A 19,405-nucleotide genomic window follows, 5' to 3' on the forward strand; every position below is an offset into this window, starting at 1 on the left:
GATGGAACCCAGAATTGCAGAAGAACGGCGAAACCAAGGTAGCCGAGCTGGCCCGATTATTAAGGGCGAACTCAGCCAAAGGCAAAAAGGACACCCAGTCATCCTGATCAGCAGAAACAAAGCATCTCAGATATGTTTCCAAGGTCTGATTGGTTCGTTCGGTCTGGCCATTAGTCTGAGGATGGAAAGCCGAGGAAAAAGACAAGTCAATGCCCATCCTACCACAAAAGGCTCGCCAAAACCTCGAAACAAACTGGGAACCTCTGTCAGAAACAATATTCTCTGGAATGCCATGCAAACGAACCACATGCTGGAAGAACAAAGGCACCAAATCAGAGGAGGAAGGCAATTTAGACAAGGGTACCAGATGGACCATCTTAGAAAAGCGATCACAGACCACCCAAATGACTGACATCTTTTGAGAAACGGGAAGGTCAGAAATAAAATCCATAGAGATATGTGTCCAAGGCCTCTTCGGGACCGGCAAGGGCAAAAGCAACCCACTGGCACGAGAACAGCAGGGCTTAGCCCGAGCACAAATCCCACAGGACTGCACAAAAGTATGCACATCCCGCGACAGAGAGGGCCACCAAAAGGATCTAGCCACTAACTCTCTGGTACCAAAGATTCCAGGATGACCAGCCAACACCGAACAATGAAGTTCAGAGATAACTCTATTCGTCCACCTATCAGGGACAAACAGTTTCTCCGCTGGGCAACGATCAGGTTTATTAGCCTGAAATTTTTGCAGCACCCGCCGCAAATCAGGGGAGATGGCAGACACAATTACTCCTTCCTTGAGGATACCCGCCGGCTCAGATAAACCCGGAGAGTTGGGCACAAAACTCCTAGACAGAGCATCCGCCTTCACATTTTTAGAGCCCGGAAGGTACGAAATCACAAAGTCAAAACGGGCAAAAAACAATGACCAACGAGCTTGTCTAGGATTCAAGCGTTTGGCAGACTCGAGATAAGTCAAGTTCTTATGATCAGTCAATACCACCACGCGATGCTTAGCTCCTTCAAGCCAATGACGCCACTCCTCGAATGCCCACTTCATGGCCAGCAACTCTCGGTTGCCCACATCATAATTTCGCTCAGCAGGCGAAAACTTCCTGGAAAAGAAAGCGCATGGTTTCATCACTGAGCAACCAGAACTTCTCTGTGACAAAACAGCCCCTGCTCCAATCTCAGAAGCATCAACCTCGACCTGGAATGGAAGAGAAACATCTGGTTGACACAACACGGGCAGAAGAAAAACGACGCTTCAACTCTTGAAAAGCTTCCACAGCAGCAGAAGACCAATTGACCAAATCAGCACCCTTCTTGGTCAAATCGGTCAATGGTTTGGCAACACTAGAAAACGAATAACCTCCTGATGTGCAGGAGCCATGCACATGGTCAGCTGGGTCCAGTATTGAGGCTTATTCTTGGCCAAAGGTGTAGCATCAATTCCTCTCAATGGAATAGGACACTGCAAGGGCTCCAATAAAAATCCACAACGTTTAGCATAATCCAAGTCCATCAAATTCAGGGCAGCGCCTGAATCCACAAACGCCATGACAGAATACAACGACAAGGAGCATATCAAGGTAACGGACAGAAGAAATTTTGACTGTACAGTACCAATGGCGGCAGACCTAGCGACCCGCTTAGTGCGCTTAGGACAATCAGAGATAGCATGAGTGGAATCACCACAGTAGAAACACAGCCCATTCAGACGTCTGTGTTCTTGCCGTTCAACTCTGGTCATAGTCCTATCGCACTGCATAGGCTCAGTTTTAATCTCAGGTAATACCGCCAAATGGTACACAGATTTACGCTCACGCAAGCGTCGACCGATCTGAATGGCCAAAGACATAGACTCTTTCAAACCAGCGGGCATAGGAAATCCCACCATGACATCCTTAATGGCTTCAGAGAGACCCTTTCTGAAAATGGCTGCAAGCGCAGATTCATTCCATTGAGGGAGCACGGACCATTTTCTAAATTTCTGACAATATACCTCTATCTCATCCTGAGCCTGACAAAGAGCCAGCAAATTTTTTTCTGCCTGATCTACTGAATTAGGCTCATCGTACAGCAATCCAAGCGCCAGGAAAAACGCATCGATATCACTCAATGCAGGATCTCCTGACGCAAGAGAAAATGCCCAGTCCTGAGGGTCGCCATGCAAAAAAGAAATGACGATCCTAACCTGTTGCGCTGAGTCACCAGAGGAGCGAGGTTTCAAAGCCAGAAACAGTTTACAATTATTCTTGAAACTCAGAAATGTAGTTCTATCTCCAAAAAACAAATCTGGAATAGGAATTCTCGGTTCAAACAAAGAATTCTGAACCACAAAATTTTGAATATCTTGAACTCTTGCCGTGAGCTGATCTACACATGAAGACAGACCTTTAATGTCCATTGTAACACCTGTGTCCTGAACCACCCAAATGTCTAGGGGAAAAAAAAGACAAATCACAGTGCAAAGGAAAAAAAATGGTCTCAGAACTTCTTTTTTCCCTCTATTGAGAATCATTAGTATTTTTGGCTTCCTGTACTGTTATGAAAAGCAATTCAGTAACACAATGTACATAGCGATCAGAGCACATACAGTGATCTGACAATAACCCAAAATAATAGAACGAGCTCTGAGACGTGGAAACTCTGTAATCCGCAATTCCTGATCCTCTCCAATCACAACTAGAGGCATCTGTGGATTGCGCCTAACGCTCCCTATGCAACTCGGCACAGCCTGAGAAACTAAACTAGCCTGAAGATAGAAAAATAAGCCTACCTTGCCTCAGAGAAATACCCCAAAGGAAAAGGCAGCCCCCCACATATAATGACTGTGAGTAAGATAAAAAGACAAACGTAGGGATGAAATAGATTCAGCAAAGTGAGGCCCGATATTCTAGACAGAACGAGGATAGGAAAGATAACTTTGCGGTCTACACAAAACCCTAAAGAAAACCACGCAAAGGGGGCAAAAAGACCCTCCGTACCGAACTAACGGCACGGAGGTACACCCTTTGCGTCCCAGAGCTTCCAGCAAAACAAATAGACAAGCTGGACAGAAAAAATAGCAACAAATAGCAGAGAAGCACTTAGCTATGCAGAGCAGCAGGCCACAGGAATGATCCAGAGAAACACAAGTCCAACACTGGAACATTGACAGGAAGCATGGATCAAAGCATCAGGTGGAGTTAAGTAGAGAAGCAGCTAACGACCTCACCAGATCACCTGAGGGAGGAAACTCAGAAGCTGCAGTACCACTTTCCTCCACAAACGGAAGCTCCCAGAGAGAATCAGCCGAAGTACCACTTGTGCCCACAGGAGTGAACTCTGCCACAGAATTCACAACACTTATCCCAGCGCCCCTATACCCCAATCATTGCAATGCAAGTGGAAATGCGCAGCCAATGCCCCACAGGCCACAGTACTAAATTCTCACATTTCTCTTCTGCTTGTGCTCGAAATGATGCCTTTTAGGATCATTGAGACGGAAGCCTTCCGCAACCTGATGGCGGTGGATGCCCAAAGGTACTCGGTTCCCAGTCGACACTCTTTCCCCTGGTGTGCTGTACCGGCATTACACCAGTACTTGCCCCACAACATTACCCATGCCCTCAACAATGCTGTTACTGGGAAAGTCCACCTAACCATGGACACATAAGTAAGTACTTGTGGGCACGAACGTTACATCTCACTGATGCCACACTGGGTAAACATTGTGGAAGCCGGGACCCAGTCAAGCCTTGGAATCGAACACATCCTCCCGACGCTGAGGAATGCTGGCCCTTCGTCAATCAGGGTTGCCCCCACAGTCTACAGCTCCTGCATCTCCTCATTCTCCTCATCTTCAGCCTTCACATGAGCACATCAGTCAGAAGCTGGAAGCACTGCAGCACTGCCTCAGCCAAGGAGCAACAGGCTGTGCTGAAGCTAATTTGCTTTAAGTGACAAACCACACAATGCTGAAGAGTTGTGGACAGCGCTGAAAGAGTAGTCAGATTTTTGGCTGACACCGCTGAACCTACACCCATGCATGGTCATGTGTTACGATGGCTGGAACCTGGTGGCGGCTCTGAGGTGAGCTCACACATGTACCTTGCCTGGCCCATGTGCTTAACCTCATCATAAAAAATTTTCCCTAAAGCTACCCAGAGCTGAGAGATCTGCTAGTGAAAGTACGCCACATGTCTGCCCATATTAGAAAGTCAGCTACAGCTTCAGCGGTCTTTTCCGTGCTTCAGCAGTGTTTGCAGCTTCCGGGTCACTGAGTGGTGTATGATGTCCCCATGTGTCGGAACTCTATGCTGCATATGTTGGAAAGGATTTGTGAGCAGAAGAGAGAAGTTGTTCACTACCAACATCAACAAGGCCATTGCTATTCAATTCAGACTCCACACATAAGACCTCAGGAGTGGACATGGATGTCTGACATATGTACCGTCCTCCAAAACTTTGAGGACTGCATCAAGATAGTGACTACTCTGCATTCTGAAAACCTTTCTGCTCACAATTAAAGAGGATGCATTGCAGGCAGAGCATGAGGACATGGAGCAAGGAACCATACAGGGTGATTACACTCAGACCAGCCTCATGTCATCCCAACGTGTATTGGTAGACAATGAGGAAGAGGAGGAGGAGGAAGAACAGGAGCTACTTTCATGCTCTATAGACGGTATTACAAGCACAGCTGTGATATCGTCTGTTCAGCAGGGATGGCCTAAAATCTTGCCTGTTTGCAGTCTGGCACGCATGGCTGACTTTATTTTGTTTCAGTGACACTCATTACTGGTTGGTAACACTTCTAGATCCACGCTACAAGGAGAGCTTTCAATCTCTTCTTCCAGAGGCAGACAGGTGTACTAAAATGGTGCACTACCACAGGGCCCTTGAAGCGAAATTACTAAAAAAATTACCATCTGAGAGCGCTGGCAGCAGATGTCAGAGTTTGTTGTACAACCAAGGGGTACAAGCAAGAGAGACAGAAGTACAATCCAGCACAGGCAGGGAAACAATGGCAAAGTTCTGGGACAGTTTTCTCAGACCCTCCCATCATACCGGGACAGAGGCAAGGGGTGCTGTCACAAGAAGTGCAATGTTTGGGAAGATGCTGAGAGAGTACCTTGCAGATCGTACAAATGTCCTTCGTGATTCCTCTGTGCCTTTAATTATTAGGTATCCAAGCTGGACACGTGGCATGAACTGGCTATCTATGCCTTGCAGGTCCTAGCCTGTCCTGATGCTAGTGTTAGTGTTCTTTCTGAGCAAGTTTTTACTGCTGCTGGTGGAATTATAACTGATATTCACATCCGACTGTCAACTGAAAATGCAGACAGGCTGCCTCTTGTAAAAATGAACATGGGCTGGATTGGACAAGACTTCTGTACACCACCGAATGAAAACAGAGAAACATAACCTCAAATACATTGTCTTTTTGTGGAGGTGTATTCTCATGCACCTCTTCACAACCACACATGGGTATACGCTCCCTGGTTTGGTCTATTTGGTGTTATCCTTATCCTTATCCTCAAGCTCATCATTCACAACCAGTAGAACACCATGGTGAACGTATTCCATGAAGCAAAAGTCAATACATTTTTGTGCAAGGGTGTTTTTATGATGCCCATTACTAATTTGAAATCAAAACAATTATTACTCCCCCAGGGGGAAATGTTTGTCAGCCCATGCACTTAATGTATGGGCATTACAAGTCTAAGAGACCCGCTTCTTTAAATTGGGCCTAGTTTTTAATGAGGCCTTCCTCTACATCTAATCATCCACTGCCACTAGATCACCAGGGTTAACATGTTTCGTGCTGCTACAGACAGTCAGTTTTTTGGCAAGGGTGTCTATGATCCCCATAAAATATTTTTTTAAAATGTACTCTCCATGGGTCAATGTTTGTCAGACCATGCACTTAGTGTATGGGCATTACAAGTGTAGGTGACCCACTACTTTAAATTAGGACTAGATTTTAATGAGGCCCTCCTCCACGTCTCATCATCCACAGTCACTAGATAACCAGGGTGAACATGTTCCGTGCTTCTACAGACAGTAATTTTTTTGGCAAGGGAGTCTATGATCCCCATAAAATATTTGTAAAAAATTACCCCCCCTTGGGGAAATGTTTGTCAGCCCATGCACTTAGTGTATGGGCATTACGAGTCTAGGAGACCCGCTCCTTTGTAATGGGACAGTATTTTATATGAGGCCCTCCTCCATGTTTCTTCCAATGGGGGATTGGGGTGCGTGCAAATTTGGGTCAAGGCGGCCCTTGCATTCAATACATAAGGAAACAGTATGGCAGGACCAACTGAAGACTGTGAAGTGGGTTTTCCTGTGGCCATCCAGTACCTGAGTTCAAAGGATTCTTTGGGTGCATATGACTACTTGACAACTGGCAGTCCTTGCATTTAATGCAACATTTTTTCAGGAGGCCCTCTACCTCTCGAGGAAGGGGTATTGGGGTGCGTCATAATTCTTGGCAGTCAAGCCACCCACTGCATAGGCAATAACAGCATAGGAGAACCACTGTTTAATAATGGCCCTTTAAGAATATTATTGCCCCCTGATGTCCCCCTAAAAATAGGCTCTGTGATTTTAAGAGTCCCTCCTTCATAAATGAAACAAGATGGGTCTTATGTGTCACACACCACATGGCCAGCTAGGGTTGTTAAATGTTACAGTGACATTTCCCAGTGAATGCATTTTTGTTGGTTGAAAGCAATGTTAAAGTGGAACGCTGCGTGTGAACATAGCCCAAGTGGTGGAGGAACATTTTGGTCTGGGATAAATTATTTTGCTTTATATACAAGTCATTACCCTGGAAAGGATGTACCTTAGCATATTTCCCAAAATCCATTTTTGTTTCGTTTTTGTATGTTTTTGGGTGCACCCGTAAAAATGGCGTGAAACTCTGACATTACTTACAGCTGTGACCTAGGAGTCAGGAATGCTTCCAGGGGTGATCCCCATGAGGTCCCTGTGTCATTTGAGCAGTGTTTCCATCATTTTCAGATGTTTTTAGACCTTAAAATGACCCCCAGGGGGGGTCGCGGTAAAAATACTCGGGTTTCCCCATAGAATTACATTGGGCTCGTTGCTCGGGTCCAGTACCCGAGTATTTCAATTTGCTCAACCCAAGCAACGGGCACCCGAGTATTTTAGTGCTCGCCCATCACTAATATAGATGCATTTCTCTGTGGAATTAGCCCACTTGGCTCTCACTAAGATGAGGACATCAGAAAAAAATGTAGAATAATGATTATATCTATATCTGGTCTCTAATTTCCGTTGATCAACTTACTGTTGACAAGGAAAGGAGATCAGTCGGGAGGCCGTTTGATAGATGCAGGCAAAAGGTGGCAAACACAATAAACAATTGGTTGCAAGCTTTTACAGTTTTACGTTGTATTATGGGCCAGAAGCACCTGGAACGCTCCTCAGAACTATTCATATACCAAGATATGATATAACTCATATAAAGCCCACGACGACACCACCTGGTGGCGATATGATTAGGAGTTCCAGAGGCGACTGGCCCTACAACCAGAGATTGGCTGGGTGGTAAGAGCAACCGATGTTTGGCTGCGTCTTATGTTGTCTCAAAAGCACTTCCCCTTTTCATCAGCGGCTACTGGTCATACCACAATAGGCCATATTTCAGTGGTCATATGCATACCTGGGGCCTGTTTGTTGTTCAATGATGGACACTGTCGTTTTTGTGGGCTCTGTATGTAAAAGCACAAATTTTCCGCATGTGTGGGATCCCATTCCGCTGCATGGTGTGCCCGTCCCACAGGAAAACAACCAACCGAACCCCCTCAACCAGGACATAAGGCCCACGGTGAGCGATGTCATGATAGGCCCGTGGTTAGATCGGTATCCTAACAAAGACACGGTGGGCCACATACATTCCAGCTTCACGTACTGTTTCTTCATTCCATTTAAATTAAACACCCAGATACTCTCTGTAAAAAGATTGACAAAGACATTGCGCTAGGTAGAATGGCCTTTTCAAGACCGTCCTCAGTGTCCTACACATCCACAGCAGTTGCTTTGGTACGGGATGCAGGAGCTGGAGCATGGCTAGCAAAATCAGACATTGAGTGAGCTTTTTGCTTATTACTAGGGTTGAGCGACTTTTCTTTTTATAGGATCGGGTCGGGTTTCACGAAACCCGACTTTTTCAAAAGTCGGGTCGAGTGAAATCGGCCGATCCTATAGAAAAGTCGGGGTCGGGGTCGGCCGAAACACGAAACCCAATGCAGTGCATTGGGTTTCCAATGGTTCCCAGGGTCTGAAGGAGAGGAAACTCTCCTTCAGGCCCTGGGATCCATATTTAAGTGTAAAATAAAGAATTAAAATAAAAAATATTGCTATACTCACCCTCTGACGCGCCCTGGTTCTTACCAGCAGCCTTCTTTCCTAAGAATGAGCGCCTGAAGGACCTTCGATGACGTCGCGGCTTGTGATTGGTCGCGTGAGCGGTCACATGGGCGTCACGCGACCAATCACAAGCCGCGACATCATCGAAGGTTCTTCAGGCGCTGATTCTTAGGAAGGAAGGCTGCGGGTTAGAACCAGGGCGCGTCCGAGGGTGAGTATATACCTATTAGGAATATACTCACCCTCGGACGCGCCCTCGGACGCTTCCTTCCTAAGAATTAGCGCCAGAAGGACCTTCGATGACGTCGCGGCTTGTGATTGGTCGCGTGACGCCCATGTCAGAACAGAGTGAGAATGAGCAAGACGCTGGGACCGACGTCTTTGCTGAGCAGACTCCACTGCGGCTGGATAAGAATGGGAGACCGCAGCGGAGGTGGCTCGAGATTCCCCCTGTGCAGAAGCGGGAACTCGACCCCTAACAAATATGAATTCCGATACCGATTCCCGATATCTTAAACATATCGGAACTCGGTATCGGAATTCCGATTCCAGATCAGAAGATCGCCGACCTCATGGCCGACCCCACACAGGGGTCGGGTCGGGTTTCATGAAACCCAACTTTGCCAAAAGTCGGCGACTTCTGAATCTGGCCGACCTATTTCGCTCAACCCTACTTATTACTGGTTCATCCTGATTGCTGCCACGTATCTTCATGCCAAGTGGACGATGATTACTTCTACGATACGTGCCTTCCAATGGGTTATTCTCGTTCATGTTACTACTTTGAACTGCTCATTTCGTTTTAAAATTGGGTGGTAAGGTCCGAAACAGGCAGTTATGCCGCCACTCATTATTTGGATGACTATGAATACAGATTTATGTCAAATTTTACTTGATGATTTTAAAGTTATCACTTGACGTTTCGGCACACTCCCTTTCCTAGGAATTGAAATTGATACCATAGCAATGGTTTTCTGTCTGCCTGCTGTTGAAATGGAAAAACTCTTCATCTGGTGGAGGGTTTCTGCTCCGTGTGGAAGGTAACCCCCTTGCAGACGCAGTCTTTGCTATGTTTACTGGGTTTTGCTTGCAGGGTTATGCCAGTAGCAGAGTTTTTTCTCAGCAGTTGTCATTACCAACCAAAGGTTCATCACAACCTGACCACAGAATAAGGACCAACAGGTCCTGACATACTGTTTTAGAAGTTTGGAAGACGTTCTTGGTTTCATTTAATGGTCACAAGTGCTTTATGTCAACAGAAATTTTGAATCTGGAATTAAGATTATTTTCAAGAGCTGATGAATGTGGGGGGTTTTGTAGCGGTTTTCGGCACACACTGGTGGCATGTGGCCAACATAACGGATAAAGCCTGTGTCAAAACCAGGCCCTTCTGAATCTTTTTCCAATAGTGGCGGCAGTAGAACTTTGGGGTTTGCACCTATCAAATATGAAAGCTTGTTTCCTTACAGATGACGTCAATGTTACGCATTGCATAAACCACATGTCTTCTTCTTCTCTTTCTGTACAGGAAAGATAAATATCTTGGTACCGTGTTAGCCAGTAGATAGAAAAATATTTAGAATTGAGAGTCCTCAGTGGTTGATCAACCACTGAGGACTCTCAATTCTAAATATTTCTCTTTCTGTAGTGAGCCTTCTCCGCTAGTTAGCACTGCTATGTTTGAGCTACAATACATGGCCCTGGACACGCAAAATGCTGGAAGCTAATAACGCCCTTACTAACAATGTATCACATTTTGATCGGCGGGTTTTCAGAGATCTCTTCCCCAATGCCCACCCATCAGGATCTCCTTGCCCCCCTTCCCTCTGGGACGTAGTAACGAACTACTGATGCCATGAGTTTGTTGCACCGTTGTGCCATTGACCTGGCAAGCATATGGTAAGGCATGGGAGGAGTGGTGCCTCTTGATAGGAGGCAGACCGGTGGAAAATAGTTACCAATCCAGACTGGATGTTACTATTGATTTTCTTTTGCAGCTCACTAAAAAGGATATGTGAGAAACATCAGTAATTATGGTATTACATGCAGGGGAAAATGACCTGTGCTCGTACAAGGTGGCTGAATTGATGACAAAGATGAAGTCTGACATGAAACATTTTCATTTTTTTTCCTGAGCTCGTCCTAGTGTGGTCTGTAATTGTCCCTAGGAAAGTTAGGCTAGGAGCTAAAGACGACATGGCCATCAAGTAATAAGATGTATAATTATGTGCTTAATTCTAAAACTCTGGGCAAAACCGTCAATGAAAAAGACCTGGGTGTATGGGTGGATGACAAACTCCTATTCAGTGGCCAGTGTCAGGCAGCGGCTACAAAGGCAAATAAAATAATGGGATGCAATAAAAGAGGCATAGATGCTCATGAGGAGAACATAATTTTACCTCTATGCAAGTCACTAGTGCGACCACACTTAGAATACTGTGCACAGTTCTGGTCTCCGGTGTTTAAGAAAGACATAGCTGAACTGGAGCGGGTGCAGAGAAGAGCGACCAAGGTTATTAGAGGACTGGGGGGTCTGCAATACCAAGATAGGTTATTACACTGGGGGCTATTTAGTTTGGAAAAACGAAGACTAAGGGGTGATCTTATTTTAATGTATAAATATATGAGGGGACAGTACAAAGACCTTTCTGATGATCTTTTTAATCATAGACCTGAAACCGGGACAAGGGGGCATCCTCTACGTCTGGAGGAAAGAAGGTTTAAGCATAATAACAGACGCGGATTCTTTACTGTAAGAGCAGTGAGACTATGGAACTCTCTGCCGTATGATGTAATGAGTGATTCATTACTTAAATTTAAGGGGGGACTGGATGCCTTTCTGGAAAAGTATAATGTTACAGGGTATATACACTAGATTCCTTGATAGGGTGTTGATCCAGGGAACTAGTCTGATTGCCGTATGTGGAGTCGGGAAGGAATTTTTTTCCCCAATGTGGTGCTTACTCTTTGCCACATGGGTTTGTTTTGCTTTCCTCTGGATCAACATGTTAGGGCATGTTAGGTTAGGCTATGGGGTGAACTAGATGGACTTAAAGTCTTCCTTCAACCTTAATAACTATGTAACTATGTAACAGTGAAGAGCAGCAGATGCTGGAGACTCCGCACCTTAGTTTAGTCAACTGGTAATAGACTCTGGAACTGTTGTTTTGCTTTTCAAAACCTTAGATCCAACATAGTCTCGCTGCTGACAGTGCTTACTGACCCATCACTAAGGCTACTTGACACTTACGTCGTTTGGCGTACGTAGCAATGCGTCATTTTGGTGAAAAAAACGCATCCTGCAAATGTGCCCGCAGGATGCGTTTTTTCTCCATAGACTTGTATTGCCGACGCATTGCGACGTATGGCCACACGTCGCATCCGTCATGCAACGGACGCATCGTGTTTTTGGCGGATGAGACGCACAAAAAACGTCCAATGTAACGTTTTTTGAGCGTCGTGCCCGTCATTTTTGACCACGCATGCGCGGCCACAACGCCGCTCCCTCCTCCCCGCTTATCGCAATGGGCAGCGGATGTGTTGTAAAACTGCATCCGCAGCCACGTTGTGCTACATTTAACACACTGTCCGTCGGTACGTCAGGCCGATGGTTTGCGACGGCCCCGTACCGACGCAAGTGGGAAAGTAGCATAACTTCTTCTACTCTCCTGCATACAGACTATATAGTTAATTTCTGACATCTCTCTCTCTCTCTTGTTTTCCTAATATCATTTTTTTTATTTCTCCTTATTCCCCAGACTTTCCTCCCCTGGGCATTGGTGCATCATCTTGGGTATGGGACAGAGTCTTCTGAGTCTACATATACAGCAGATCGGCAGAGCTCCAGTCCGTGGCAGTGCGTAGATGCCGTCATTGTGGCCCGTTGGCTCGTTTTGATTTTGCAGCAATTTGAAATCATTTTATTTTTTTTATTTTTTTTTGTAAATGAACGTTTTTTGGTTTTTAGCAAATTTTAGAACAAAAAGAAAATAACAAACAACTGAAAAGGGACAAAGCTCATTTCAAAGGTGAGTACAAACAGAAAAAACTCACAAAACCTCCATTACATTAATGATAATAATAATAATAATAATAATAATAATAATAATAATAATAATAATAATAATAAAATGTATGACTACATATTGGAGGCAGATTTCTCAATAAACAACAAGGTATTCTATTCTGGCGTGGGCAGATGGTGTAGCGGGGGATGGGAATGTGAGGGGGCTCTTAATAATAATAATAATAATAATAAATAATACATTGCGCTGTTTTTTAAACAATTTTTTTTTATCCAAAACATAAAATCTATTTATGATCTAACATTTATCTTCCTTCTTATCACATAATTCTTGGTCTTGATGTTGCCTCCCGGTGCAGCAATAAATGCACTTGAGGGAGAATTAGCACTATATCATATACAGTATAGGGAAGCACGGCGGCTCAGTGGTTAGCGTTATATAATATTTATGGGTTTCCTCCAGTTTATCTGGTTTCCTCCCACACTCCAATGGCGACATGTGTGGTAATGTCTGCACAGATTAATGGCGCCATGTGAGTAAAGTGAATTCCAAACAGTTTTTCCGAACAAGGATTTTAGTATAAAGCTTGCCGAAACAAAATTTGCCCTCAGTTTTCCATTCCGGACATGATTTCAAATGTCAAGAAGTTTTATCTGTAACTATATAATAAAAACCTACAGAATTTGGCCAATGCCATTGAGCCAAGGTTAAACCAAGCACACTGGTTGTAGTCAAATATGCACTAATAAAATCTATGAAGAGAGACTACACTGACCACGAATAATTCAATGGCATAACTTTATTATTATCACATAAAAACATGCATAGACACGTATTAGAATGAAATGAGTGCTTATATTTACATTAATCCAATGATTCTAAATATCTAAAATAATGGCTCCAAAATGCAGCAATTGATGAAGTGTTACCGGACAAACTAAAAGAGATATTTGGAAGTAGAATGGGGGGAAGATGACGTCCCTAAATATAGTAAATGTTTCTAATACATAAATTCTGTTCTACAATATCACACCCCCTGATGAAGCTACGGCGAAACATGCGGCAGATGCAAACATCTGAGATGACGCGGTTTGTTTTATCCTGTCTTATTTGTACTGTGTCTTATCCTTTGTCCCTGTGTGGTCTTTTATGTGGATGCATCAGTCCTGGCTCAATCATTATAAGCTTATGAGGGAAATATCGTCGTTCATGCCGTAGTATGCAGTGTATTATTTCTAGGACTCTTTTTGCCCTTTGCAGTGTTTTTTTTTTTGCATACTTATCATTGCACTTCATTGGATGCTTGCATATAGTGTTACTTTTTTTTAATGAATTACTATTCTATGCACTAAGCACTTTTTCCCTTACATATCTCCCTCTATTACTGGTGATATTACAGAATGGAATTTATAAATTACAAATGTTCGCACTAAATGAAAATATCCACAGGGACAAAAGCTAAGAAACAGTCAACATTATAAGACTCGCACATTTCGCCATGGCTTCATCAGGGGGGGAAGATATTGCAGAATGGAATTTGTATATGAGAAACGAACATTTACCATATTTAGGGAAATCGAAGAACGAAGTGATTCCGTCTGGCACCATCCCAGTAGGTAGAAATCTAGACAACTTTATTAAGGCATGTCAAGCCATGGTTACATAGAATAAAATGCCTGACATGTTTCTGGCACGATAAATGTACCTTTCCTGCATTTAAGGGCGCATTAATCACCCCAGAAATGTCAGACATTTTATTCTCTTTTAACCATGGCTTGACATGCCTTAATAAAGTTGTTTAGATCTTTACCTACTGGGATGGTGCCGGACGGAATCCTTTCTTCGATATCTATGGCCGCGCTCAACAGCGGGATCGGCACCCATCTTTGAACCATTATACCCGACCTCATTTGGACGCATCCATTGCTGCGTTGGAAGCTCCCTGACCCTCTCTTTTTACGTATTTAGTGAAGTCATCTTCCCCCTATTCTACTATTATATACCTTTTTTTTTTATTTGTTCTCTAACACTTTATCAATTGCTGCATTTTGGAGACATTTTCTAGACATATGTTGAATTTTTAGATTCATGCAAACATATCCGCTCATTTGGTTAGTGATATTTATAAGATCGTTTCCAGGTAGGTACATGTTTAAAAGCTTTTATATGATTATTATTGTTTATTCATTTAGCACCATTAATTCCATGGTGCTGTACATGAGAAGGGGTTACATACAGAGTTATAGATATTGTTTACAGTAAACAAATTTACGATGACAGACTGTTACCGGGGGGAGAGGACCCTGTCCCTGCGGACTTACATTCTACGGGGTAATGGGGAAGAGACAGAAGGTCAAGGGGTGCGGCAGCTCCGGTATTCATATGAATATGATAATAATGCTATGTCTTTGAATTATTTATGGTTTGTGTATTCTTTCACTCTAGCTTCATAATGACAGTATATTCCATTTGTGTTCCAATGTTTCAGCTTTAACTGTTTCTTTCATCACTAGGCTCTTGCTGTTTCAAAATGTTTTCTCTGTGATCGATGTTTTATCAGTGTTTCAATGTGGTGCTGCATATCGGAGACATTCATCCTTTAGAGCCATGCATTTATGATAGACAACCTCCATGATTTGGCATCTGGTAGCATCTTGGAGGTTGGAGAAAACCATAAATGACCATGTGCATGAAGTCAGCTGAAGCATGATTTTTTTTTTAGGTAATTGATTCTTATGGAACACACCGAGTCGTCATCTTTGTAATTACAATATATATTTGTATCTAGGTCATGAGTGGAATCTGTAGGACGAGTAGGAGAGAATTCTTTCTTCTTGGCTTCAATCATTTTCAGAGTTTGACTCCCTTCCTCTTCACCCTGTTCCTAATTGTCTACATATTGACCGTGGTTGGAAATGTTTTAGTCGTCATCCTGGTATCGATCAGTCATCGTCTTAAAACCCCTATCTTTGTAATTACACTATATATTTGTATCTAGGTCATGAGTGGGATCAATAGGACGAGTAGGAGAGAATTCTTTCTTCTTGGCTTCAATCATTTTCAGAGTTTGACTCCCTTCCTCTTCACCCTGTTCCTAATCGTCTACATATTGACCGTGGTCGGAAATGTTTTGGTCGTCATCCTTGTATCGATCAGTCATCGTCTTAAAACCCCTATGTATCTATTCCTCAGGAACCTTTCAATCTGTGAAGTCCTTTTTACTACAAATATTGTGCCCAAAATGCTCCAGGTCCTTCTACAAGGAGGAAGCACCATTTCATTTACTGGCTGTATGACCCAACTCTACATGTTTGGAGCCACAGGGATGGCAGAATGTCTTCTTCTCACCTCAATGTCCTATGATCGGTACTTGGCCATCTGCAAGCCTTTGCACTATTCCTCCATCATGAATTTCAAGCAGCATCTGTACTTGGTCATCTTCTCTTGGCTGTATGGTCTAGTCCTACCTATAATTGCCGTAAGTCTCATCTATAGTTTTGACTTCTGTGACTCCAATGCCCTTGACCACTTCTTCTGTGATCTTGCTCCAATCCTTGAACTATCTTGCTCCGACACCTCGATTGTGGAATTTGAAGTTTTTGCTCAATCTATTCCTGTCTTTATCTTTACCTTTACCTACATTGTAGGAACGTACTTCAATATTTTTCTGGCCATCATGAGGATACCCTCTGAAATTGGGCGCCAAAAGGCTTTCTCTACCTGCAGCTCCCATCTGACTGTAGTGTGCACTTATTACGGTACCATGATCATTTTATATGTCACCCCGAACAGGCGGCAGTCAATAACAGTCAACAAGACACTTTCCTTGCTGTACAGTGTGGTGACCCCATTGCTAAATCCAGTCATCTATAGTCTGAGAAATCAAGAAATACGGAAATCACTTTCATCACTTTTTAAAAGAAAAGTATAAACGCAGCATTTTTTGGTGTTTGTAACAGTTGTTCTAGGCAGGATGCCACATTTAAAAATATAAATTATTTGTGCTAAATTTTTGTTCCTGAAACAAGGCCGCATTTCTACATAAAAAATGTTTTGTGTTGGTAATATTTTTGTCTAGACAGGAGTCCACATTTATAATAAATATAAATTATTTGTGCTAACACTGGGGTCCTTGAACATAATTTTGCGCTCCTATTTTTGCTCCGTCCAGGAGGCAACATTTGAGAATCTAAATTGTCTGTTTTAATACCGTGTTCCAGAAAGCATGCCACATTTCAAAATCTAATAATTTTGTGCTCATATTTTTGCTGCATCCAGGAGGCCCCATTTGCTAATCAAAATAAAAAGTTCTAATATTGTGATTGAGACAGACTATCTCTGAAACTAAATACTGATTGTTCATTTAATGACAGGTGACTGACAGGCCTGGGCCTAAGGTTGTGAAGCAGTTGGTTAAAAAAGAGTAACGTTACGTACAACGTGAGTGGGAAAAGTGAGGTCATGGTGGAAGGTGGAATATGCTTGGAGTATGTGGTAATGTTACTGAAAGATCTACTGAACAAACACCATCTTGTCCTATCCAAAGACAACTGATAACATCTGATACTGGAAGGGCTACTCCACTCCCTTTCTTTGGCAGCCTCACAGCAGTGCACCTTGTAGATGAGGGTCAGAAAAAGCATGTGCTCCAGTGGACGGCAAGTGCAAAAAACATATATAAATATGTGGCGGCAACTCAGGTTGCGAGATTGCATATCATCACCAATCATCATATCATATCATCATATCGACCAATACTTCACATATTTATGCTTTTTATGCACTTTATTTTTCAGGGTGCAGCCAAGCCCAGCCCTTTTGGTCTTGTAAACTGGGGTGTCTGTTCACATGAGATGTATTTACATAGGCAGGCAGCCCGCCTGATCGAATAGTATGGGCATCACTAATAAACTATAAACCAGATATTGTGCATTACCTGTATGTGAACAGCACCCTATACAAGCCTCTTTTGTGCAATCTTATACTAAGCAGTCACCCCCTCTATGGATTGGTAGGCTGTGAGTGGTTGTTTTATTATTTTGCACCTGTGTTGCCGCCATCTTTACTACATGGGTTTTTCTCATCCTGCTTTTGTTCGGAGACCTGGCAGCTAAGCACTGCTGTATTCTTGAATTTTTTAAGGATTTTTAGTCCTCTTTTTGTGGCTTTGGTATTAAGTTCATTATGTGCTTTTGCAAAACCTGGGCCAATGCAGTATATTTGTGTTGAAAATCACGCTTGCAGAGTGGGTACAAATGAAGGACCTGTTCTTCCGTCTGCACAGTTTCAAAATTGGCTACTAAAAAGGTTAGCACTGATGATGCCATCATTAGCATCACTATTCTGGTCATCTACATGCTGGAGAACACTTTGAATAGTCTTCAGGAGGAGGAAGTGGTCCCAGAGGTAGAGGTGGAAGCAGAGGAGGATACGGAAGGGATTACAATATTTCTAAGTTCCCGACTATCTCACACAGGCAGGTTCCATGGGTGGATTACAGTGATCGAGGGGGCCTTGTGTCACCAGGCAAACTGTAAATTAAGGTGCAGGAACCAAAGAACCAATGGAGGAGGACGGGAAAGAAGAGGTGATGGGTGCGCAACAGTCAGGAAATGAACAAAATATTAATCCCTCCTCTGTTGTCTGTGTTTGGCAGGAGGGGAGGGAAAAAGCAATTTTGAGTGTTGCCCTGCCATCAACACACCATGGACTTGTACGTCATGGAAGCGTCTGACACATAAGCACCTTCTTGCTTTTCTACCTTCAACATGATGCCCGTATTCTTAAGGTTAGAAATAATGCTGACTATGAGGTTGCAACTCTGTTAGATCCATGGTATAAGAGTAAATTTTGCCAGATGCTTCACCCTTTTAAAGCGGTGCACACATTCTGGAATATTGAATCCCGTTTTCCCCAAGACAGCAGTGAGGCACACAGTGCGCATCGCAATTCTAGACTTCCAACCTCAGAAATGTCATTGTGTCTCTGCAAAAACATTAGCAGGAGCAGTAGTTTAATTGGCATAAGCAATTTCTTTGAGTCATTTCACACATTTTTTTTCAACAGCCCATGCACCAACCAGCAGAACAGTGTACACGTCTGACACATTGTGAAAGACCGGAGAGGATGGTGCAGGAGTATCTCAAGCTCAAAGTACATATCATCTGGTGGAATTTGGACCTTTTTTATTTTAGTCTCCAAAAATGAAAGAGTGGCCTGAGTTCGCCGGTCACACATGGAGGTTTTGTCATGTCTGGCTTCTCCAGTGCTGCTGGTGCTTTCCGCTGAAAGTGTAAATCACCTAACTTTCATCGAAATGAGCAAGTCATGGATCTCAAATGACTTTTGCACCTCAGTTGCCGACTAGATGATGGTGTTGTTTTTAGTGTCATGAATCGATCTCGCGTTATTGCAGTCTGTGACACCTTTGTCGTTGCTTCTTTTCATGCTGTTGCTAATGCTGCTGATATTACAAACAATTTTTTGAAATGTGGAGACTCCAACTTGGATTTCGATTTTTGGGATTGCCTGTGGTGGAAGGTGTGCCAGAGGCCTATTATACTGTTTCTAATCTATGGAAATTGATGTCACATTAGTGGTGTGTGACAATAATTTTTTGAAATGTGAAGAATAGTGATGAGCGAACGTGCTCGCCACTGCTCGTTACTCGCTCGTATTGTAGGCCGGTGTACCTCTTTTGTTGCTGTCTGATACTGTAATTCTACACAGCACTATTTAGCATATAAAAAAAAGGCCACATATTTGCCAGTATGGAATTTCCGTGAAAGCCCTCATATAACTGCGTGCTCCAAGTTTGCTCAATTTAGGCCGGTGCACCTTTTTTTTGCTGTCTCATACTACACTTCTATACAGCACTATTTAGCATAAATTTACTTCACAAAAAAGCCCCCAAGAATTGAACACAGTCTGTTCTATCAGGCTGAGGCCTGCCTGGTGTTTGGGTTGGAAAAATCGTAGATTTGCAGGCATACTGA

General features: G+C 43.4%; 1 protein-coding gene across 1 annotated transcript; it reads left to right on the forward strand.

Annotated features, from left to right (window-relative positions):
- Positions 1 to 15,411: 15,411 nt before the first annotated feature.
- Positions 15,412 to 16,341, forward strand: LOC138674878 (olfactory receptor 10A3-like). The gene has a single exon (XM_069762700.1). It carries the CDS (start codon positions 15,412 to 15,414, stop codon positions 16,339 to 16,341), a length of 930 nt encoding a protein of 309 aa, XP_069618801.1.
- Positions 16,342 to 19,405: the final 3,064 nt, after the last annotated feature.

Source organism: Ranitomeya imitator, chromosome 4 (assembly GCF_032444005.1).
Source record: "Ranitomeya imitator isolate aRanImi1 chromosome 4, aRanImi1.pri, whole genome shotgun sequence".
NCBI classification, from domain to species: Eukaryota; Metazoa; Chordata; class Amphibia; order Anura; family Dendrobatidae; genus Ranitomeya; species Ranitomeya imitator.

What these genes read in the sequence shown, in the direction of transcription:
- LOC138674878 (XM_069762700.1), top strand. Translation starts at nt 15,412, where the DNA reads ATGAGTGGGATCAATAGGACGAGTAGGAGAGAATTCTTTCTTCTTGGC.